Genomic DNA, 25,463 nt, shown 5'->3' on the forward strand with positions numbered 1-25,463 from the left:
AATACATATATCTCACACATCTTTCTGTTTAGTAATAATAAGAATGCTGAGATGCAAAACTAACTACTAAACTTCAGCATCTTAGCATTGTCATTGTGAACATGTTAGTATGCTAATTAGAACCCACATTTCAGTCTTGTTTATTAGTTTTTAATATCAAAATAATCACAACAGAAATTAGCTCAAGGCTACAGTAGGTATAGACTGTACTCTTTATTCTCTACTACCCAGATTAATTGAGTTCCTGCTGTAAAATGACACCGATCACCACAGAAAAAAAAATGTTTTTTTTTAAACATTTTTGTGACACATCCAGTATACAAAATAAGAAAAAATCCCACAATGCACGTGTTAGTATTGTTTTTGTCCATCAAAGAAAAAAAAACTGATGACTGAATAACCTTTTTTTTTTTAAAGAAAAGAAAACACACTGTTCTACATTAAAGCCATGAATGTTTTTTTACAGGCTTATTTTTTACAGCATCATAACTAATGAGGCTACATTATGTCAAAGCATCTTTGTTGTATCAATCAATCAATCATCAATCAATCTTTATTAGTATAGCGCCAAATCACAACAAAGTCATCTCAAGGTTAATTTAGACATAGAGCAGGTTCTAAACCGAACTCTTCAAGTTTTAATTTTAAAGAGACCCAACATTCCCACATGAGCAAGCACATGATGACAGTGGCAAGAAAAAACTCCCTTTTAACGGGAAGAAACCTCACGCAGAACCAGGCTCAGAGTGGGCGTTCATCTGCCTCGACTGGTTGGGGTAGAGAGGAGAGAGAGGAAGGATAGGAGAGAGAAGCACGTATCTCAAACACTGTGCACAGTTGACCTAAGGTGCTGCTGTAATTCTCAGGGGTACAAAAGCATTTAAATCCCTTTTCTGGATTCAAAACATCTTTGAATGTGTTTTTATTATCTGAAGGCATGAATCATTTTCATTTGAAAAAAAACATTGCTTGTCTATTGACATGCATCAGTTTCACCAAATCCGTCCAGCACATCCTCAGAACACATGTTGTTATTGGCACATGCTTTTTAGTTAGACCTTCCATCTAACGGTGGTCACCTCATTTTGGAAAATAACCCTCAGTTTATTTTTCATAATTAATTTCTGTTCCAGGCTCAGAGTGCAGCGACAGAGTCACTGGCCAACACTGAACTCTCTGAACGCATCTCCTGCCTAGAGCAGGAAGTGGCCCAACACAAAGAGGATGCTGTGAGGGCCCAATCCGAGGTAGAACGACTTCTCGACATCCTGAGGGAGATGGAGAATGAAAAGAACGACAAGGAGAAAAAGATCCACGAACTGGAGAGGTGAGAGAGGAGGATACATGAGATGCATGGACAGAGAAGGATGTTTTCATTCAAAAAGAGAAAATCCTGACTCTAGGTGAAAAGGAAAACAGAATTTCTAAAGAAAAATCATGCATGTCGTTCTTTTCTCTATTAACCTAAATGAGTAGGAAACACCTGTGACTGTTTTTACTGGTTGAAATGATCATTTAATGTAAAGTTAGACTCCACTTCGTGTCCATTTTCCATTCAGTTTCAAGCTACATATTGTTGGAACCTATGGTAATCAGTAGTTTCCCACTTTTCCCTCCCCTCCCTCTCCCTTCTTTCTTCTTTTTTTCTCTCTTTATTTTGGCCTTATTTCATCTGTCATCCCTTGTCTCTTCCTATTTTGGTCATCATACCTTATTCACATATGTATGCATAAAAAATTGTATACATTCATATCATTTTGTATCTGCGTGAGTGCGTTCATGGTTGTTTGCACACGTGTGTGTGCGTGCGCGCCTGTTTGGGTGTGGGTCCATAACATCCCAGAAATCCCTCTGCCTCTCATCTGTGGCGTTCTCAGCAGTCGCGAAAACAGGCCCCTCCCCCCGCTGCCTCTCAGCAGCCAGTGGGGGGGATGGTGTGGGACTACCTGGGCACGTGAGTGGCTGGAGGCCCTGTCAGTCATTTAGACCGTTGCACGACAAACCTCACTTTGCTTGTCATGGAACGGGATATGAGAGCACTTTATGAAAGCAGCTGCTCCCATGTGGAAAGGTTGTATAAAATGAAATGTTTCCATATATCAAAAATCTGCTTCAATGGGAAATTTAATCTCTAATCGCCACAGGACACACATTGTGACTTGTGATCAGAGGTTACTCCATTGAGATTAAAATGCTGACACATATAGTCAAATTTATAGGTTCATTCATCATGCATTACGAAATATTTTGTGAGCATTATGTTCTTCCAAGTATGCTCTGAAGGGATAATTTACTTGAAAACACAAAAAATCATTTAAAGCTGAGACTTAGTTGATTTGTTGGTTAGTTCATAGACAAAAAATGACTGGCAATAGATGAATTTTTCTAACAAAAATACTGAACATTTACTGCTTTCTACCTTGTAAATGTGAAGATGTTATGCTTCTCTTTATCATATACAATACTAAACTGAATATCTTTTGAATTTTGAGCTGGTGTTTGGATAAAACAAGCAATTTATATGTCTCACTTTGGGCTCTGAAATATAGATAACAACACTTGAATGATTCATTGCTAATCCTTAGATTAAGCTGGTTATTAATGAAAATGATCATTAGTTATAGCCTTAAAATCCAATACTTTTTTCTTGTAATATCACATTAAAATAAACTAACAAGATATAAAATATAAAATGTGACTTGTCCAGATGTTTCACGTGTTGGCAAGCCTTTTCCACATGGGACAAAGCTGAGTATGTTCACTAATAATCACCGTTAAAGAGTTGCAGCATTGATTAATGGCGTTATAATATGGCATAACTGGATTTGTTCTCGGATTGAGAGAAAAAAAATTGCAGTTGTTGGAGTGAGTCTTACTGGTACACATCTGTGGCATCAGCAGAAGTTCTATGTCATCTGTTATACTGTGGCGTGACAGGCGAAACTGCTCCCAAAAGTTTGTAAAATGAGGGCACAGTTTGGCACCAGAGTCTCCGCTGCACAGCCTGAAACCCCTTTGAGCCTCTGTTCCTGTCAATGATGCAACTCTTTCATTTAGTGGCTCTGTTTTCAAGCTTCACTTTTCTTTTACTTTCAGTCGAGGATGCTTGACTTGCAGAGTTTAACTCACTCTTTTTCTTTTATTAGGAGTCTGCAGTTCACTCCGTTTTTTAAAAATAATTCTTAAAATAATTCTTTTTTTTTTGTTAACAGGAATGATTTTTCCGTTTCTAACTACTTTTCTCCCTGTCTGTGTAATGTTGGATTAACCTGTCTTTGCTGTCTGTCTTTGTTCTGTATATCTACCTCATTACTCAGTCTTAATCTTACTATCTTCCCTTTCTGTGTCTGACTACCTGTATGCCTGCAGCCTCTGCTTGCCTGCCTCTCTGTGTGTCTGCCTGTTTCCCTGAATATCTGTTTCATTCTGTCTGTCTGTTATCTGTCTGTTTGTGAGTGTTTCTGTATGAGGAGAGCAACAGAAAACGTAAGCCCCGGGAGATAAAAGTTTTGGGTATTTTTCTTGTTGAAACAGGATCAGGGGTCTTTATCTGATGGCCCACAGTCAAATGGCATTAAAAAAACAGTTGTGTGCAAAGAGCTTGCATCTTTAGTTGGTTGGCCCGCCTAAATAATGGAGAATGCACAGTTAAGAGTCTTCAAGGGTCAGAGGAGTCAGAGCTGTCTGTGGTTATGAAAACTGGTCTGTCTTTGTGTGTGTTTTTTCCAACAGCTTTGATTTCTGGTTTATCATATGCTGTCTGTCTGCTCTTTCTCTTTCTGTCTCTTTAATCTTGTCTCCAGTTTCTTCCATGGACTGTCTGTTAACATTTTTAGCACTTTGACTGCAAGATTAATGGTTGTTAATGAATTTAAGGAGATTCAGTATTTCCTCATGTTGTCTGTCTAGCCAATAGAAATACTAGACCATTAATAATTCAGCACCTGCTGACTTCAAACTGGTGACTTTAACTCTGCGTATTTGTGTGTTGTGTTTAGTCTGCCAGTAGCTAACATTGAAATGCAACTTTATAACCATTTAAACCTACAGATGGGTTTACACATAGGATTTAAGTTCTTACATCAAATGTATTTCAAAGAATTTTGATTGTCCCAGTGGATTACAATAAAACAAATACTTCTCTGCATCTGACATTTAATATATGAACAGAGCAGGCTGCTTGAAAACTGGAAAGGTATCAGAGTTAAGGTTGACGCAGTATTTTTGAGAACAGTATCCTCTAATAGTTAAGATTAAGTAGATTTGTATGAGGAAATGTCACTTTCCTTTTGTACACTGCCACACATACGACTTTGAATTATGTATGTGGAGGTTATATTGTAGGGTGCAGGGATATGTGATACTGTGAACACACATTTAGTGTTTTCAACTGACTGTAGTTGAGCATTAATATGACAAAACACAGTCATGAAAAGCTGTTACTATTACTATGTCCATCAAGCTTTTCTTCCAAAAAACAAAATGTGGTTTTGAAATAATGGGTCCTTGACATCACACAGAGGTAAATCAAAACTCGGGTCACTGGCAGGCTTTGCCATGTGTAGCTAGCTAACTAAATAAGCTAGCATTAGCTTCATAAGATAGTATTCTACTGACTTTTAAATCTTTCCAACCCTTTTAAAGCAAGAATATTGAAAAGGGGTTTTTTAACTTAACTTAGGCTGTTTGGCTGCAATCTACATTCTTGTTCACATTTTATCAAAACAGTATGTTTTCACTTTAAACATTATAAAATAAGGTTTTTAGGATGACTAACCAGTATGATTGGCAAATGTTAAACTTTCTCTGATAATGACTTTGACTGGAGGTGCTGTAGTGTAAACTGTACACAAATCCAGTAAAGTGCAGCTAACTCAAAAGTCTGATAGTATTCAGGACCAGCTTTCACACAGTGGATAAACACTATACAGTGGATGGGCGAGTTATGAGCAGGAACTTTTTTAAATATAGTGTCTCTGTTTTAGTTGATGAATGAGATGATGGTAAAACTGACTTACTACTGAGAGCATCTAAACACACTGTTTTTGTCCTTATGTTTTGATTTTGGAAAAATAAAAAACAAAACCCCACCTAAACATAGAAACACCACACTCCAAACTTTAAACTCTTGGCATTTGTTTTATTGAACAGTCAATTGGTACGATTTTTATTTTCCTCTTCTTACTCCTGCTTCAAGAACTTCAGTCATGGTATCATAAATCATTACAGTCCAACCACTGATTGTTCACGGATGTCAGTATTTGTAACTGTATAAATGTTAAGCAGAGTAATGAGAAAACCTTCCCTGGATTTTAACGAAGGATGAAACATTCCCTCTTTAAGATTGTAATAGTCAGTAAATTGTGTGTTTCTGAAGCCGCGAGCACTGACCCTGTAACACAAAGTGTACTAATACTGAGTATATCCCAGGGCTACTAAACCCTGCTGTGAATTTTAAGAGCCCCGAGCAAACAGGTACAGTGTCAGAGGATGATACATTTGCCTGTGGCCAACTCTAAGCTTGGCACCAAGGCTAACCCTGGGCTATATGAGCAAGCAGGGGGAAGATTACTAATGAAAAGATCAGATGTGGGTTAAACAAGGGTAAAAATCAACCCCTCTTCTTTCTCCTCTAGTGTAAATCCAGCTGTATGGTACAGAGTTATTTATTTCAGTAACTAAGATGGTAATTGGAGCAGACTGTGTGACTTCACACTGAGGGGAAATGGAGCTGAAAATCTGCCCTGATGGCCAAAATAAAGGATTTGGATGGAAGAGTGGAAAACAGAGTGAGGGAAAGAAAGAGGAAAAGGGAAAGGAAGGAGGTGGTGGAGGGAGAAAAACAGTGAGAAAGAAAAGAAATAAGGGGTAGAGACAGGCAGAGAGAAAGACAGAAAAGTACAGACAACACAGTGGGTAGAGGAATGTAGAAAACACAACTGATAGAAAGGACTGGAAAGGGAAGAAAGTAGGGAGAAAAAGGAAGGAGGTTTGGAGGGATGTAGAGTATAAACCTGAGTAATGGGAAATTAGAGAAGTTTATTGTGTGTTATATTGTTCTGTAATGGACAATTTGTCTCTGGCACGTTGTCGTTAGCGTGCGTTCCCAAGCATAAACTCACCCTTGAGTTTGGGCTTCGCCAGTTAAACCAAACATATGAGGAGGGATTGGGAGGAATACTATTTGGGGTCAACCTATTCAGGAAGTCATTTTTTTTTTTTTAATTTCATATCTTAGCAATTACATATACCATTTGGTTTAGACTTCTCCACAAATCCGCAAACTCTTCAAGTGTCCCCAGCGGGAAGTGAAATATGCTGAAGAAAGAAATAAGGCATAGTGAGCATGCTCTCAGCTCGTGCTTTGATTGGTGAATTGCTTGCTTTCGTTTTGGTCTGTGTGTCAGCCCTTTAATGTCTGTAGGGTTCATGTGAGGTTACCTTAATTACTGTACTGAAAAGAAGCAATGCTTACCTTTAACCTGTCTGTCTATGTGACTGTCTGCCTGCTTAGCTTGTTTGCTTGGTCATGCCTGTCTCCCTGTTTACGTGTCTGCCTGCAGAGTCTCTATAGTTAATTATGTCTCTCTGTCTGTCTCACTGTCAGTTCTTCTGTCTCTCATCTCCTTCATGTTCTTTGAAGACTGATCAAGCTGGCTAACCTAGCACTCAACTCTTGTCTCCACTCTCACCTTTCCCTCTCCTTCTCTGTCTTTCTTTCCCTTTCTTTCATCTTTACAATGCAACACTGTCTCCTGCTCTACCCAGTCTTGCCTCAAGGTTAGTACCGCATGCCTATTTTTCCTCTTCTGTCACTGTCTCTCTCGTTCTCATCGCGCTCTCCTTCATCGTCATACCTCTTGTCCTTGCACAGAGACACTCTCATCTCCCTAACTCTGTCATAAACTCTGTTTTTAATCATTCTCATCATGTCTCTCTTGTCTTTGAAGGAAACACTTTGACTTTCACTCTGCTCTCTTTCTCTGTCACATCGCTGCCTCTTTGAAGAGGAAACATTATTGTTTCTTTCTTTCACCATCCATTATAACATCTTTCTAGTCTCTTCATGATGCCCGCATTTGAACTTTCGTAGTAGCATGAAGTTTAATTGTGTCAAATTTGAGGCTACCCGCAGCAAATAAAAGAAAAATGTTCAAGCAACGTATTGCCATTATTAACTTGGACAGCTGTGAACTTTTGCTCAGAGGTCTTTTTACTTCTCCTGGTTTTTGTGGCTCTTTCAGTGAACTCATGCCATATTTTGTTCCTGTCAATACTTTTGTTAAGAAGTTGAGATGGCCTGGGATCCAGCTCAAGTAGTAGTGACCTTTTTGTACACTGTTCCCGGAACTTCCTGCTGTTTAACTCATATTTTGCAATCTTTACAATATTTTTCAACTTTTATGGACAACTTTAAAGTAATAGTTGGACATGATTTGCTTTATTGCCGAGCATTAGATGAGAATATTAATACCACACTCGTGTCTGCCTGTTCAATGTGAAGCTGGAGCCAGGAGACGATTAACTTAGCTTAGAATAAAGACTGGAAACATGGGAAAACTCACATTATATCCTGTTGTCGTCATTGTGAGGTTGGGATCGAGAAGCCACATAATTGCTTATAAAACTGCAATATCGTGTTTTTACACTTGGGTCTTGGTTTGGTTTAAATAAATGAGATGTAGCATGTTAATTACTGAGCTTTAGAGCTGCTGGTAGGTGAATTTTGTTAGCTTTGGATAGCGAAAAGTTAGCTGTTCCCAGACTTTATGCTAAGTTAAGTGAACTGGCTTCGGTTTTAATGGACAGGTGGACAGAAATGGGAGTTGTATCGATCTTCTCATTTAACTCTTGGCAAGAAAGCAATTGCGTATTTCCATAAAATATCCAACTGTTCCTTTAAGTTTGCTATCATATAGCTCTGTCCATATCCTGAGGTTGACAAAGTCAAGCTCTTGTTTTCCTTTGGTTTTTCACTTTCAAATATTCCTATTTGTACTCAGGAGGTGAGGCAGTAATGAGATTTCAGCATGCAAAACCAAAAGTCTAAATTTGGTCATTTCTAACAGACATATCACAGTCATATTAAAATTTCTCTGACCTCCGCATTGTGATCGACCACATAATAACCACTTCTTCCTTCTGTTTCCTGCATAAATCTGGTGGTCTGAGTGTTTTGCTCTGCTGTAAAGGTCTCCCCCACTGCCAGCTCGTTCTTTCTTTTTCAACTTGTACAGCCACTGTTCTCCCTGCCGTCTTGTCAGCTTTTTCATCACTGTTGTTTTGCAATTCAACTCCTGAGAGTAAAAAAAAAAACAAAACGAAAGAAAAAAGTTAGCATGGCTTTTCTGTCTGGTAGGCGACAGAAGACTTCTTTTTTTCTTCTGTCCTTTTTTGTGTTTTTTTTTTTTTTTCCTCGTCTTGTCTTTTTTTATGGTTGTTTTGATCTTGAGCTGAGGAACTCCTCATCCACTGCCAAAAGTCTGGCATCCATGCTTCTGTAGCTTAAAAAGGAATTGCATCGTCGCTTTGTGTGTGTGTGTGTGTGTGTGTGTTAGTGTGTTGGTATGTGTGTGTGTGATTACTTTGAGGTCCTGTATGACTCTGAGCATCAACGTGGTGCAGGGATTTGTCAGCTAATGGGTGACAACAACACACACACACACTATCACATACCCATGCATATTTTTTGGTGTGTGTGTCTCTTCCACACACAAAAAAACACACGCAAGAAGGAATTTGCCAGCTAATAGGTGACAACACTAGTGGGAATGACTGCTGAGAGTCATCTAATTAAAATACCTGCATACACATACAGTACAGGATTTAAAAGGCTGACGGAAAATGGAAATCTTTTTTCAGAAAATGCACAAATCTTCAGTGTAGTGCTCACACTATAAATTATTCTGTTTTATCTTATTATATTCTGATTTGTTGTAGTGACGCATGTAAGGAATGCTACTGTAATTCACTGTATGAATGCAATCAGTATTGAGAGTGAGCTAACTTTTGCTGTTGACTCATCTACAATATAATCCAGAGGTCAGATCAACAGACAGATATGAGGCTGAGGAACGTGTCAGCATCTCATTTAGTTTCTTCACGGTTCTCCATATTAAACAAAGACACTGCCAACATCAACTCCAACTCTCTATCACATGCTTACACTGTTACTATTATCTAAACACTTTCCAATTAGTTGTGTGGCTAGTTCTGAGGTGTGGATATATCTTGTAAATATAATTTATTTTCATATGGATGGATGCAATTTTAAAAAGACATTTTACTTGCTGCTGTAATCTCACAGTTCTTTTTTTTTTTTTTTTACAGTTGTTTCCAGTAACACACTGTGTGGCAGTTAGCACATCTGCAGTTTTAGTTGCCTTACCTCCTTATTTACTTTATTATTATTTCCTTTTCTACCTGAGGGGTTTTTCTGCAGTCATTCAACAGACCACAAAATAAGTATTTATTTCTTAACTCCTCAAAAATGTCCTCCCTTCTTTAAGTTCTTCTTCCGCACTAACAGCAAGCAAGGCTAAACTATTATGTTTTTGATCATTCCTTCCTTTTCATGTTTTATAGTTTTTTTTAATGAGCTTAATAAACCAAACCAATATTTCCTGTATTTTCAAAGGAAATACTGAATTCCAAACCGTTAAAAGGAAATCCTTGATGTTAATGTTGGGTGAACTATGTGCAGTAAACATACATGAGGCCCCCGAGCATTTCTGATCAAATATTTATACAGGACTCCAAATGTAAAATTAATATTACCTTAATGTGGGTCCCTGAATAGCTGCCACATGCTAATGAGGGAGCTTTAAAAGTTTTTATTTTGTAGAGTTTGGGGTTTACTAAAGTTTATGAGTGTGTGTGTGTGTGTGTGTGTGTGTGTGTGTGTGTGTGTGTGTGTGTGTGTGTGTGTGTGTGTGTGTCTTTTCATTTTTACTGCTAGTAGCCAGAAGTATAATATTTTTTTTTACAAATGAACATTTTAAAGGAGGCTTTTGTTTGTGCGTTTGTAAATATAGAATATTTAAGTGTGTGTGCGTGTGCGTGAGGATATTTTGGGCAAAATTTAGGAAGTTCAAAGTGCTGTCAGCAAGTGAGCGGGTGTTTACATTAGCACATAATATATGTTTACAGTATGTGCCAGTGTGTTTGTATGTGTGTATTTTGGTGTGGATGTTGGGAAATGGACGCATGTTGTTTTGTGTTAAGTTGCACTCACAACTGTATGTGTGTGCACAACGGTGTGTGTACTTCAAATATTTGTGTGTGGTCCGATCCAAGTCTTGATATAATATAAAGCAGGTTGTGTTTGGACCTGCACACACACACACCAAGTGTGTGTACGTGTGTGTGTATGCTTCTCCCACTATCACACAGTTTTGGTAAATTTGTGCATTCATGTGCTCGTGTGTGTGTGCGTGCGTGTGTGTGTGTGCGTGTGTGTGTGCGTGTGTGTGTGGAGATGTGGTTTCACCGCACATTTGTATGCCGTGTTTACAGCGTTGTGGGTAAAGGGAACTCTCCTGTGATTCCGCCTCCTCCAGCGGTTTGCAGCAGTTGTTGAAAGTGATTGCAGAGGGAGAGTGAAGGAATTATTTTACATATTAAAACAGCTTCAAATGGCACCGAGCCTCCGCTGAGCAGAGCCATTGAGTTCACCAGGCAACTTTTGCCCCTTAAAGCAATGCGTTTAATGAAAATGTTTTAAAACACTAAAACATTTTCATTACACGCATTGCTTCAATTAAACATTTGTAAAATCACAACTGCAACTTTTTAAAGAGTATTCATGTCACATCTGTTAACTTTGTCAGGACAGAGAGAGGCAGTGTGAAATGGAAAGAAAGGACTGGGCTGCTCTGTTGAATGCAGATGTCACAACATCATAGTTCTATAGCTATATAGAAATTATATTATAGTGGTAATTTATCACACCCTGAAGGGGAATTCTCCTCTTTCCTGCCTTTTCCACAGTGAGGTCAGACGTCAGGAACAGACAGAGAACAGCACTCCTCGAACTGGGAGGGGTTTTAGCATCTAACGAAGTAACATGTAGAAATAAAATAAAGTTTCTCTAAATGGTGTCAGAAGGTGATATGGTTGCCTAATTTAATAACTTGACGTGCCAGAACTGTCAGAAAAGTCATCCTTTAGTTTTATGTCGATGGACAAAAGAATTACGCAACTAACTTGCTATGTGAATAATCATTTTAGTCATTTCCTAAGCAAATATGCCAAATATTCAAAGATTGCAGCTTCTCAAATGTGACTATTTGAAGCTTAACTAGTATCGTATGTGATAGCAAACAGAATATTTTTTGGATTTTGGAAGGCAAATCAGAAAAAAACAGATGTCTCTTTGACTTTAAGAAATTATAAGAGGCGGTTTTTCTCTGTTTTATAAAATAATGAGCAGATTCATGAAAATAATTGTTCATTGCAGCCCTAAAATTGACCAGTAATAATATAAAAGTGCACAATATAAATCTTTTATATTATCTCTAAATCTTGAATAATGAAGTATTATTCATATGGTATAATATACAAATTGACAACAGTCTTTAATATTTTAAACAGCAATCTGGCTATGATTGCTATTGCAGTAGTCCATGATCCAAGGTTTGAGGATTGTAGAGGAGTACAGCAGAGGAGGAGAGAAGTCAAAGGGAGAGGAAAGCACAGGAGATGGAAGTGACAAGAGAGCGAGAGGAGGGAATTAGCGAGAGGAAAAGGAGAGAAGAAATGGTCTATGGTCTACTGAAAATATTTTATCCAAAGGAAAGAGCAGTGTTGCATTTGGAGAGGGAGCAGGTTTGGAGGAGAGCAAAGGGAAAGGGGAGCGATGAGGAGAAATCCATTCGTCCCAGTACATTGGCTGGATGCAAATAAATTATTGCTTTTCATGCAAATGATAATAGTGCAACATGCAAAAAAAAATGGTGTTGGATTAGGAGGGCATTCCAATGAGATGAGAGTGGAGGAGGAGGTAGTCGCTGTGGTCTGATGCGTGATAGTTACCCATGCAAATGATCGTGCGTGCTGAAAAGTGATACAGGCAAACAAGTGAGGTTTTAGCCAACCAAGTGTTTAGTTTTAGAGAGAGAAGGAAGACAGGGAGTGGGAAGTGGGACCTGAGTGTTGAGTCAATAGGAAACATTACAAACTAAAGGTCTATTCCACTTTCACACATACACACACACACACACACACACACACACACATACATACATACATACAGTAAATGTAGCATGAAGGGGGGAAACCTCAGAGAGCTAACCAGATGGTTGGAGCTTCCTGGAAATCCTCCAATAGGAACATTCCTGCCTGTTTATGACCTGTTACATACACACACACACACACACACAGTGTATGGTGCAGAATTGATCCCAAATATTCAAATAACTTTATCCCATACTGAGGGTGCAAACTCAAATCCGGGCAGAACAAAGGAAACAAAATAAACTAAAAGGCATCTGACTCCAGGCTTACTTCATCAACTTCCCTGTTTAACATTTGAACCTAATTTGGATGTAATACCAATTCAGTGTGGTACATATGTAGACCGTTTAAATGCACCAAAACAAGACAAGTCAAAGCCAAACACACACACACACACACACACACACACACACTTTGAGTGGTGAATGGCCTGATGCTGCAGAGCAGTGTTGGCTCGTCGTCACATTTCAATTTTACTTCCAGCTTCCCAAATTTCTCTGGAAGGTTTGCAAATGGGCCCCCAGGACCTTTTAGAGAACACATAGAGGATTTTTATGTTACCATCCTCTGCCAATGACATTTCTCAACTTTTCTGGCAGTGATACTGAAGTAAAAGCCATTTGATGGATTACTCCCATTATTTTAAGTTAGTTTAGCAGGTAGTTTATAGCTTAGAGAGACAGGAAAGATGAAAGAGAGGAGATTCCATTAAATGTTCAGACTCAAGAACATGTATATTACTGTAGATATAAACAAATATGCCTTACAATCTTATGAGTTCAAGCAGTAGACTGCACTCAAACGAATAAAGCAGTGGAGCATAGACAAAAGTCAAAGGTCATGGGACGATTGTAACCTGTTTACACCTTAGGAAACAAAATAGCCGGTACACAACTCATAAAAATGATTTCCCATGAGTGCTAAGCTTTGCTGCTGCTGTGAGACGGAGCACACGGTGGATTCCCATCACAGGAGGTCAGCTCTTTTACTGGCAGCTGCAGCAATGAAAATTAAGAAAATTGATTTATCTTCAAGCCTGTAAAAAGTTATGATAACAAGAACTCACACAAAGATGCATAAACATTTGCAAGACACAGGCAGACAAACAATACACACGTTTAAAAAAATGCAAACACTAACAGATGTTCATAGCGATAAAAGTAAAATAAAAATGACGTTTATTGAATGTGAAGTGTTAGTCAGCAGTGTGCTTACCCTGTTGTCCTTTGTGGTTCTTATTTTTCTTTTGTGTCATGATTCAGTCAGTTTTTAACCTTCCTGGCATTAGTGCTGGTGAGTCCATGTGTGTCTATGACTGAAAGGTATGAAAGGTCCTGATCAAGTCAAGCTGCTGTGATAGCTGATAGGTCTGTGACAGAGGCACAATGGCTTCCAGACAGCTTAAACACGGATTACGATAAACCCTTTCTCCATCTCCCAACCCTGCTGCTCCCATGAGGAATCTCTCCCTCTCTTTCTCTTTCTCTATTTTACTGTTGCTCTCTCTCTCTCCTATATTCCCCAGATGATGATTTAGGCTCTGCTTCCCGATACCCAATAATCCCTCTATGAAAAGACCCGTCATACTTCCCACTGTGGAGAAATCTTGGACACTATCTACTCATTGATTCTTAGCTTTTTATTGAATTACTTTATTGATCTTTGCATTACCGGTGTATTGACCCTAAGGGATTTTATTTCTGTATTGTATTGCACAGAATAGTTTCTTGCAATATCATCCTAATGGCACTCACAGGTATTGAGTATTTCATATTTTTAATGGTGGATATTTATAAATCTTTTGGATTACAAAAGAAAAAGTCAGGTCCATTTATATGACTAGCTGTCACTTTGAATTTTCAGTTTGGTTGTCAATGCTCCGTGTGCGTGCACATTCATTCTTTTATTCAACTTCACAGGTTAAAGGTGACTCCAGGAGCTAAAATAGAAAACCAGAACTGTTCTGGAGTATTATTTATGTGCTGTTCAAATATGAAACATGAACTTTTTTGGGGAAATAGCACCAATCAGACAAGCAATTCTGATGTCAAGTCTGGGAAAACTGAAGATATTCAGTATGCAACTTTTCCCAATTTGAGGTCTACATACCTCAGTTTTACTCAGGGATACACTGCAAGATAGATTTTCGCTACCTAACACCACTCATGCCTCTAGAGATTGTGATACCAAATGTAAACGATGCAATGCATTGACTTTGACTCTGTTTTGCGCGTGTTTGCAGGCAGATGAAGGATCAGTCGAAGAAGGTGGCCAACCTGAAACACAAGGAGCAACTGGAGAAGAGCAAGAACGCCCAAATGATGGAGGAGGCTAAGAAGAGGGAAGATAACCTGAATGAAAGTTCCCAGCACATAAAGGTACGAAACAGAGAAGAGTAGGGAAAAAGCAGAAGGAGCTTGGTGGAGGGACACAGGAAAAAGTTTGCTCTGTCCTATCCTGAATATCACCCACTGTCACTGTAACCAGGGAGAATGATTGACAGGGAAAGCAGATGGAGGAGAGGAGAGGAGACAACAAATGTTGGAAGAGGTGAAAGGGAGGAAGGGTTGATAAAAAATGAGTGAGGAGAGGTGAGAGAACTATGCAGTGAATGCTGTGGGTTTTAAAATGCTTCCTGTGGTTTGAGAGCATCCCCTAATTGTCTGCTGGGGTGTGAAGTGACCACAAGTTGAACAGTCATATGTGGGAGGGTGATGATTGTGGCAGTGGTTTTCTTAGTATCCTATAATATATTAAGTTTGCAGGTTTTCTTTCACCTTTCCATCTCCTCCTTCCTTCAGTTTCACCTTTTTTTTTTTACACCTTATATCCCCTCTTCTACTCCTCGACTTAAACTTTCCCTGACTTCATCTTTTCTTTTTTTCTTTGTCCATCCTCCCCTTCCAGTAATTGTAAACCTCAGTGGCCTCTGATTCTGATTAGAGGCAGATTGTGTGTGTGTGTGTGTGTGTGTGTATGTGTGTGTGTATGTGTGTGTGTGTGTGTGTGCGTGTGCGTACGTGCGTGTGTGTGCGTGTGCGTGTGTGTGGTTAAGGGATGAGTTGATAGCTATATGAGTCACTTAGACTTATGAGACCACAGTGGTTACAACCGTAACCGGTGTGTCAGTGTTAGCCACCCTGCACAGTTTAACCAGCACTCAAGCCTGTAAATATGGAATATGAGCATAATTAAAACCATAAATTTAACTCAATACAATAAGAAGTCTTAATCTAATTAAGTCCATCTCAGTCTGCATAGTCAGACACCAAGTAATGTTGGATCAGGAGCAGGATTCAGATTTTCAGCACATATTTTGGAGATGCTCTGGAGGTTTATTCATGGCCACTGTAATGTCTCATCCTCACTCACTCACACACTGTCTCCATCAGTTATTTAAATCGTAATTTAACCAGCAAAGTCACTTTCCTGGCAAGAAGGGAAAAAGAATTGGGGGGGGAATTGGTGGGAAGTTAATGTCATCATTTTGCTTAGAAACACCTTCATGTGTCATTGTGAATTCCTTAAAGTCCACAGAGTCCGGTCAGATTGAGTCTTCTGCAGTGTATTTCAGATATTGGGAGCAGCAGACTTGAATGAAAAGTGTCCAAGGCTTGTCCTCTTGGGCCATGTTAAGCAGGATGTGACAGGGAAATATGACACTGCTGTAAACAGATGTGATTTATCAGGCTGTCAGATGTGGAGGGAGTCAGATCGAGAACGATTTTGTGAGTGAACGTCTGCCTAATTGAAGTACTTAAATTAACAGAGTACTTAAAGCCAATATAATCCATATTTTCATTTTGACAATGGATCATGTGACTGAGCAGAGTCATTCATAGTGATGAACTCACAGAGAATAATCACTCTATGCTGCAGTGCCCTTAGCTATACCGAGCTTAACAGCTTTTTTCAGTGCTAGGGCTGAAACTAACAAAAACTGTCAGTGTCATTTTTGTCAGCAGAGATCTGTTTTCAGTCGAGAAGCTCTAAGAATCCATAAAATAATGAAGCTTTTCGCAGATGAAGAGCCAGATATTCCCCTCAGCAGTTGGTGGAGAGAAGAACAATGAAAAAACAGAGTCAATATTGGACTTACACTCATTAAATGACCAGAAATCCAAATCCAAATAAATCCTAATGTTGATTCATGTCTGCTGGATGTGTAAATAGTCAAATGTTTTCCTAAAAGGTTTGCCATATGAACTTAAAAGGTGATCATTTATCAGTGTTGTGTTCACAGCTTGTTTCCGCTACGCAAAGTGGCCAAAAAAATGTTTTTGGAGGTTTAAAGTTATATTTCTCAGACTCTGATGATGTAAAAAACAAAACAGAAAACAAACATGCTCACTAACACAGTTGTTGATCCAGGAACAGAAAACACCGAAAATAATTTGAGACATTTTTTTTGCTCTGTGAAATGCCCAAAGACCAAATGTTATCCAAATATATCTTGTTGTGTCATACAAAGCAGTCCAAAAGTGAAAGGAAGTTTAAACCCAAGGATAATACATTTATAGAGAAGCAAATCCGGAGGTTTACTTTATGAAGCTGAAACCAGTGAATGTGTGGCTTTTTTCTTATATAAATGCCTTAACCCATCATAACTTTCTCTCTTTTCATTGTGTACTTTCTCTGCTTCTTCTTGAGCATCCATACCTATTTGTGTGTGTGTGTGTGTTTGTGTTTCAGGACTCCCTCCGTCAAAAGGAAGAGCGCATTGAAGAGCTGGAGGAGGCACTGCGGGAAAGTGTTCAGATCACAGCAGAGAGGGAGGTGGTGCTCGCTCAGGAGGAGCAGGCACGCGTAAAGTCTCAGAAACAGGTACATGCTCTATCTCTGTAGCTTAAACACACACACATTTGCGTTGTTTACTGCATGTGTAAGGTGATTCCTTACCCCCAAACCAGCAAATGCGTGATCCAAACCTAAAACCTTCCTTAAACCTCAACCCCTATCACTTTTTTTCTTTCACAAAGACACAAATGTCCTCGTTTCAGGGATTTCCTTCCATCTTTCTGTCTTTGTGGAAGACTTGAACAGACATACAAGGAAACACACACAGACAAACATCTTTAGGGTGAAATAAAAACTCTTTCTGACATAGCTAAACATCACCATGCCAAAAGTGGCTAATGGCACCGGCAGCAGAAATGCACCATGCCAACTGAGCTCATTCAGGTGTGGCTGTGTGTGTGTGTGTGTATGTGTGTGTGTGTTTTCCCAGTCACTCCTCATTTGGAGTAGAGGCAAACATCCCTATTTAAAGAACAACTTGTATTTTGTCCACCTCAGCCAGCAACAAACAAACAGCTTCTTCTTAAATGCACTGTGAGCCAACCAATCCAATTTATAATCAGTTTTATCTACGTTGAGACAGTAGGAAAGCTCATAGTGGTGTTAAGGGAGACTCGGAAGGGAAAGGTTTAGTGGAATTACAGTGTGTGTGTTGTTCCCCTGGGTACCAGTGACTTAATAAGGCCATAGAGATGGGAAATGTTTCTCAGAGCCTGGATGGGTTTTGACAAGTGGGAAAAAACAGCATGGGCCATAAGGATGAAAACTGCCCTGAGAAAACATGGTCCGCTGTAGCTGTTGGCAAAATGGCAGGACTCCATTGTTATTACTGCCTCTAAATGTTGGCCGTCCTCTCTGGCTTCTTCTGGACAGACACATAAAGACAGATGTAGAAACAAATATTTTACTTTTGAGGTGTTTTGCTTACACTCTTAAACATGGTAAATATTAATTTAAATGTTAAAGTGTCCCTGCAGTATAAATTCCAGATAGATAGATAGATGTAAGAGAAATAAGACAAACCTTGAGCAAAGACAAGTAGACAGATGTAAGAAAAGCATAAGATGGACAGACAAACAAATATATGCTCAATAAGTGATTGTTCTGGAGAGTAAGACGCTCTTAGCAAAGATTTAATTAGGCTTGAGAAACAAATTTATATGCTGACAAGTACAGCTCAAACTCACTGAACTTGATTTCAAATTCTAGTCAACATACCAATGTTCCAAAGATGCCAAGAACTACAATAAAACATGTTTAAAATTATGCATATGACAGGTTGGGTTTTCCACTTGATGTAATTATGCAACCAAAAGAAGTGGTATTATGGATTTGCATATTTCCCTCTCAGTGAAATTGATACAGCTTTAATGAAGGGTTGAAATAAGCAGGTACAGTACAGAAAACAATATTGTATTTGCATGTGTTTTGTAAAATACGTATAAATCCCTATTATTCATTTTTACAGTTTAAGTATAAATTTAAAGGAATTGCTAGATCTACTATACTCATATAAAGCTAGCTAGAGCCAGGAGACCCTTAGCTTAGCTTAGCTTAGCTTAGCGTAAAGACTGGGAGCAGGAAAAATGTAATAAGTTTAAAAATACATACTGTACACTGACATCTCAGGTTCACTATTTAACACATCCCTAACCCTTACCCTAACACATCCAAATATGTATTTTTTAAATCTTAATGCTAGGATAAGCCCAGCTTTAGCTCCTTAATGGATGGGCATTAGAGTGATTACAGTCTTCTCACCTAACTTTCAGCATGAAAGCAGATAAACCTATTACCCAAAATGTCAAACTATTCCTTTAAAAGGAATACCGAGATCCTGAGGGTGTAGTAGCCTTGTGTAGCACTTAAATATTAATAAATTGTTGCCGCATTTTGTCGCACATGTATGGAAATCTATGATATCATTACAATTCTCCAAAACAAAACACAGTTGCAGAGAAACTTTGGGTCCTCTGTCAAAGCAAACAGGCGTAAAGCTTTGAGAGTTCATAATAGCGACGTTTGGTACAAGTGAAGGAAAAATGGAAAAACCACATCCCACATGTTTATCCTCCTGAAGTCTTGACTGTGGTTTAATTTGTTTACAGTAATCGTGCCAAACTATCACATTTAATTTGGCTGTGATATATTGAAATGCTTCAAATTGCTGCAAGTGGCAGCTTTAATTAGATAGAACAGACGCCATTGACGCCAGGACAGGGTGCTGGAGAGCGTCCTCATGTTAAAATGCTTCAGTGAAGGAGGAAGGAGCAGGAACGTCAGCGTGCGGTGAACGAGTGGCGACGGCAGCCAAACACTCAGTACAGTCCTCACCCAACGTCAACAACACTAACTCAGCCTTTCAGCACAGACGCACACGCACTTGTGCATGTGGTGCTTGCAGACAGCGTAGTAATACACAACACAGCATTCCACATACATACACCAACACACACTCATACACAAACATGGCGGAAATAAGTGCTAACTGCTATTTAAACAGCGCACACAACGCAGCACAACATTGCATTCAGCTAGAGCCAGATGGATGCCACGTTGGGTTTTAAACTGGAAACATGTCTCTGTGCACACAAGTAAATTGTAAATAAATATTTTTGTGTTCCCGCTTTATAACTGCGTCACCGCAATTAACCTTTCACATAATGATTTATAAAATGATGACAGAGGGAGAGACAATTTCCGCCCCTAATGAGGGCGGCCTGTTCAAAGGGACACACGTTGCTTATTATAGCGTTTGCACACACACATGCAAATGCGGCCAAACCAGGCACATCTACACACACACACACCTACGCAAACACACACACACACACCCTGACTGTTAATACAGACAAACATAATCTACGCACACACTTGTAGTATGCAGCCACACTGTATATTGACATGTGTTTGTGTGTTAGGGACTGTCCCATGGATTTGGGGCTTGCCCAGTAAAACGGTTGACCACATGAAAATATACTAAAGCTTTCCTGCTAGACATGAGTCACTACTGTATGTGTGATCACCGAAGAAAGGTGTGTGCGTGCACACGTGTGTGTGTGTGTGTGTGTGTGTGTGTGTGTGTGTGTGTGTGTGTGTGTGTGTGTGTGACCGAGAAATGAGTCAACAGTATGACACACTGCATCTGTCTGTTCAGAGACAGACAAACTAAAGACAGACCTCTTCTCCAGCTTTCCGTCCTTTATTAACCAGACTATTTTAATTCTTGAACTCGGTGCACCTTGTTTTTTATTTCTTGATCTAAAAAAAAGTTGAAATCACTCTTTAAACCATTATTACACACACACACACACACACACACACACACACACACACACACACACACACACATACACACACACACATATACTCAGACTGAGGACTGAAGGGGTGGCTATGTCTTCTACTCCAGTTCCCTCTTTTCCAGCTGGTCCTCATCACTCCTCACCAATCCCTGCATCCCTCCATCTCTGATGTCGGCCAAAGGCTTTCCCCTCCTCTTACCACCTTGTCTCTTTCTCTCTTTCCTAAATTTACTCTCATCTGTCCCCATTTTCCCTCCCCACTCCTCTCCTTTCCTTCTTCGTCTTGTCTGAACTGCATTTTTAATGCCGCCTGTGTTTCTAACTGCTCAGTATTTTGCACTGTCTGCATTTTTTGATCTCACTCTCTTCCATGTGCTTAGCATTTCTTTTTCTTCTTTATTTCTCTTCCTTTCTCTATCGCTGCTTTTTGCTATTTACACTTTTTATAACTTTGATCTTTCTCCCTCCTTTTTTTTCTGCTTTTCCTTCCCACACTTATCTTGTTTTAATTGTTTCTCCTCCTCTACCTGCTCTTGCCAATCACCTTTGTTTGTGTCCCCTTTTTCCTTTGTTTTTTTTCCTCCTCTATTTTCCATCATCCTGTGTAATTTCTTCCTCATTCTCTCTGCCTATTCCTTGTATCCATCTTTACCTTTTTATGTCCTCCTCTCCTGCCTCTCTCTCTCGTTCTTTCTTCTCTCTTTTTGTATGCAGCTCTCTCACATTCCAATGCATGAGTTCACCACAGCCGGCTTTAGGTGGTCAAAGGTAACAAACAATCATCACAGACCTCACTCACCTGCCATTTACATCTCTTCATTCATCAATTTCAGCTTTTGCACATTTTTAAAATGTATTTTAGTGAACAGCAGGTTTAGAAGTCAATCTTTATTTGGTAGCTATTTTCTGTTGAACGTGGTAACTAGTGAAATATGTGTGTTTGTGTGTGCTGCTAAACATTTATTCCCTCCTGTGGATCATTAATTTGTTCATTCATTTATGCTAATTTTAAGACAAACCTGCTATGCTCTGTATAAAACATATAGGCAAATTTCTACCAGCAATGACTTGGTCAAATTGCCTAAATCAAGAATATATAACAGATGCTTACTGTTTGTCTCCATCCCTCTCGTTCTCATTCTCACTTTCCATTCCTCATTCTCTTTGTATCATCAGCCCTGTGCTTCTTTCTCTGTAAAGGCAGAATCCTTTTGTCTCTAAAAACAGACAAAATTTCTTGACAATGTAAGATCAAAGGGAATGTAACACAATTCAATGAGATAGCAGTAGAAAAGGATTTTGTAAAGTAATTCTTTAAAGGTTCATGAAGATCACTGGACACTAAACAAGCCTGGAAGATTGCAGCAGAAGAAAAAGCTGAAATTAGAGCAAACGTGAGAGACAAGAGTTTCATTTTTGCCTTTATTTGACAGCAACAGTTAAAAAACAAAACAGGAAACGAGTGGAGAGATAGGGAATGACATGCAACAAAGGTGCGAGAACCAAACTATGGGCATTGCTGTTATGTGGTACGGGTCTTAACCAGTAGGCTTCTGGAGAACGCCACGTGTCTCTGAATCACCTCTCTGACGGCTTTTTATTTTTCATTTGTGATGTTCTGATCTATTATTATGAAGAAAATAATGGTGTGTGTTAATATATTTCTGACTCTCTCTCTCTCACTCCCATTGTCCTTCTTCATTTCTACTTCAACACTGAAGAGAAAAGGGAGCTAGTGTTTCTGCTTTGTGTTTGTGTGGGTGCATCTGTTCCACGGTCCATACAGGTGTGTGTGTGTGTGTGTGTGTGTGTGTGTGTGTGTGTGTGTGTGTGTGTGTGTGTGTGTGTGTGTGTGTGTGTGTGTGTGTGTGTGTGTGTGTGTGTGTGTGTGTGTGTGTGTGTGTGTGTGTGTGTGGCAGCAGCGCACTTCTTCTCACCATGAGAAGTAGATTAACCTTGACACACCAACTTCACAGACATTAAACTGACACACTGATATACAGCCAGACACATAGGGGGGGGACTTAGGGAAAACATGTATAGCAGAAGAGAGAAAGAGAAACAACATAAAGAGAGAAAAGAAAACATGGAAAGAAAAATGACACTTTTGATTTTCTGCAATGGTGCATCTTGTGTAAAAACATAGAAACTATTAACGGCAGTTGTCAGATTCAAATGCAGAGACAGAGAGAGAGGGAGACACGTCGTCACACATCGACACACAAACACGATTTGTCTATCATATCTTTGGGAAGCAAAAGTGAATGAAAGATCTGAAAGGGAAAATAAAGAATCTGAAATGTTATTGAGACACAGAAGCTGGAGTCAAAATGTGATACAGTATGTATGTGTATGTATCAGGTGGAGGACCTGCTGGTTGCCATGGAGAAGGTGAAACAGGAATTGGAGGTGATGAAAGCGAAGCTGTCATCAACTCAACTCTCACTGGCCGAGAAGGAGGGTCACCTGACTTCCCTGCGAGCCGAGAGGCGGAAACACCTGGAGGAGGTCCTGGAGATGAAGTAAGAATACAAAAGAACACGTTTTATTGTTTTTATTTGTGTTTACATGTAAACCAGCCGAGCGTTTACACTGACTGGTACAAATCCTCTCTGTCGCTGATGTCATTTATTAGGCTTCCAAAAACACAAACACCATCTACAGTATGTCTTTATCTATCAATCCACTAACATATTCATTGGTCCACAGATCTATTTATCTCTACATTTTATATATTTTTATTCAAGTTTGCACGCACTCATATGCACACAAAATGTCTCCTGAAAAAAAAAATGAAATTCACCAAAATGTCCACAAAACATAGTTTCCCTTTTATTCACAGCATTCTTAAGCCATGCATCATTTTAGTTTTACATGGTCAGTTTTTGAGATTTCCCACTCAAATGAAATTCTGTTTGTGCTCCTCATCGCAGCAATAAAAATTGATGAAATATTTAACGACACCACCACTCTGGATGATTCACAGACCTTCCTGTGAACAGTCAGTGGAACATGATACTGAGTTTATGGACAGACAGTAGAAGTGTATCATGGAAGAGTGATTTGATAAGTTTCCGTGGACACGTTAATGTTTCTTTCACCGTGAAACAGGGTCACAGTTAAAACACTGTTGTAGCTACTGTGAACCTGAGCAGACTACAGCTGCCGTCCTCTGCACACAAGCCACCTTTCAAGCTTTCAGGAGTTGAGTGTTACTGTGGCGCCTACTGTATCACAGTCTACTATCTGTAGGTTCTTTATATGCAGAGGATCATGTAAGATAACTATTGAATTTTAGAAGTTTCAGGCCAAAGATCCAGAGATGAATTCAGATGTTAACCCCAATTTGGAAAAAAAGAGAAACTAAATCTCAACATTAGAATGTGCTTGTGATTAACAACAAATAATAAAGTATATTTAACTTCCCATATTACTTCACCTTTACTTTACTACCTGGCTTTTGACACACCAGTTAAATGTAACATTTTCAACCAATTCTTTTTAAAGCCTCAGACCTTCAACACTTTGCCTGAAATTAGCAGCTCTTGTGATATCTCCAGTAGTTTCCCATGTTGCCTCAGTGTTCCAGGAAGGTGGTCGCATGTCACATTGACTTGATCTTCACCCGACACCTCATCAACTCTCTCTTTCCTCTCACCCCCCGTCTTTATCTCCCTCTCTCCTTTTCTCTTTTATCTCCTCTCTCTTTCTCTCTGCACTTTAAAGCCATAGACGTAAGTAGCGTGTTAATGCAATAACCATGTATCGCTGTCCAGCTCTTCATATGATTGATTACATACACAGACACCCACGCACACATACACGCACGCATACACTGTAACTCAGTGTAAATTTTAATGTAATTTTAATAGAGGGGTTTGCATTTTTAAGTGCAGCTAAGAGGAGTCCAACAGTCTGGTTGTTCCATGTATTTTCTGCTGTTTTACATCCTCACTGAGACCGTGCAACGAGGTCTGATTAAGTGGAACAATGCTTTTGGCTAAAACAGAAGCCAGAAGGACAATGTCCATGATAGGATCTCCTGCCTGTTTAAACATGCTGTGGGACCTTTTACTGTGGCATCATGGGAAAATGAGGGCATGTGCTGCAATTGAATTTTCCGGTGCTCTGTCCTCTGTGATTTCTACCCACATTGCATTTCTTTGTTTTTGAGTAAGAAACAGAGAGTGTGTGTGTGTGTGTTCAGCAGCATGTCCATTCACAGCCCAGGTGAGCAAGTTATTGGCCATTTTATCGCCATAGTAACAACCCGTGTGATTATTACAGGCATCAGCGCTTTAGAATGCGTGGCCGTGTTTTTATATGTGAATTTGCATGTGTGCGTGCGCACGTGTGCAAGCACAGCATGATTGATTTATTGACTTCAGGATGTGTCCAGTGTTAGTTTTAAGAAAATACAGGCCTTTCCTGATGAATATTTATATTACAGGCACACACATGAACACACATAGATGGACACACAGATGCAATCTGACTGTATGTGCTTATTCACACAAATACAATAAGACACGTACAGACCACCCTACTCACAGCCATATTTAGATTTAACAGTCTCCAGTGGGCGTTCAATCTGTGCTATCGTTTAACTTCACTGTCCCACCTGCATACTGTATGTGTGGGTGTATGAATCCATTGTGCTTAACATCAGTATTAGGCTCCACTGACCACTGTTGTTCCAACTTGTATCTTGAACTGTGGTGTTACTGAGTGTTTCCATACACAGCTCATACCTACTGTGCAGAGACCAGATATTTACCCTGCTGATCGTCTCTGGTGTTTCTGTAGCAGATAAACAAAGTGCCAATGACTTACGCATTCAGTACGCAACTGCAAATGACTTATTTGACCGTTTACATTTAACATTTGGTTGTTTAAACATCAGTTTTGCTTTTCCTGTCAGATGTCATCTATGCTGTAGGTGATGTATGTTTTTTTCATGCCAAACTCAAATTTCTACAACTATATTGTAAAATTGACATGTTACTAGATGATAGAGTAAATCGAATAAAGAACTTTGATTCCTGTGTGTTTATACCAGGGTTTTGTGGCCAGTGTTACTGATCTATGAAGTGTATCTCATAATGGGAGTAATGGATTGTAAAATCT

General features: G+C 39.3%; 1 protein-coding gene across 2 annotated transcripts in view; it reads left to right on the forward strand.

The window, feature by feature from the left end:
• Positions 1-25,463, forward strand: part of LOC128385217 (ELKS/Rab6-interacting/CAST family member 1-like) — a 123,862-nt gene that overhangs the window by 47,828 nt on the left and 50,571 nt on the right. For both annotated transcript variants that reach the window (XM_053344069.1, XM_053344070.1), the window contains 4 exons: positions 1,134-1,327; positions 14,477-14,612; positions 16,927-17,058; positions 22,698-22,858. In XM_053344069.1, the coding sequence (XP_053200044.1) occupies positions 1,134-1,327; positions 14,477-14,612; positions 16,927-17,058; positions 22,698-22,858 (623 nt within the window). The remainder of the gene's footprint in view (positions 1-1,133; positions 1,328-14,476; positions 14,613-16,926; positions 17,059-22,697; positions 22,859-25,463) is intronic.

The sequence above is a fragment of the Scomber japonicus genome, chromosome 23, assembly GCF_027409825.1.
Source record: "Scomber japonicus isolate fScoJap1 chromosome 23, fScoJap1.pri, whole genome shotgun sequence".
Classification (NCBI taxonomy): Eukaryota; Metazoa; Chordata; class Actinopteri; order Scombriformes; family Scombridae; genus Scomber; species Scomber japonicus.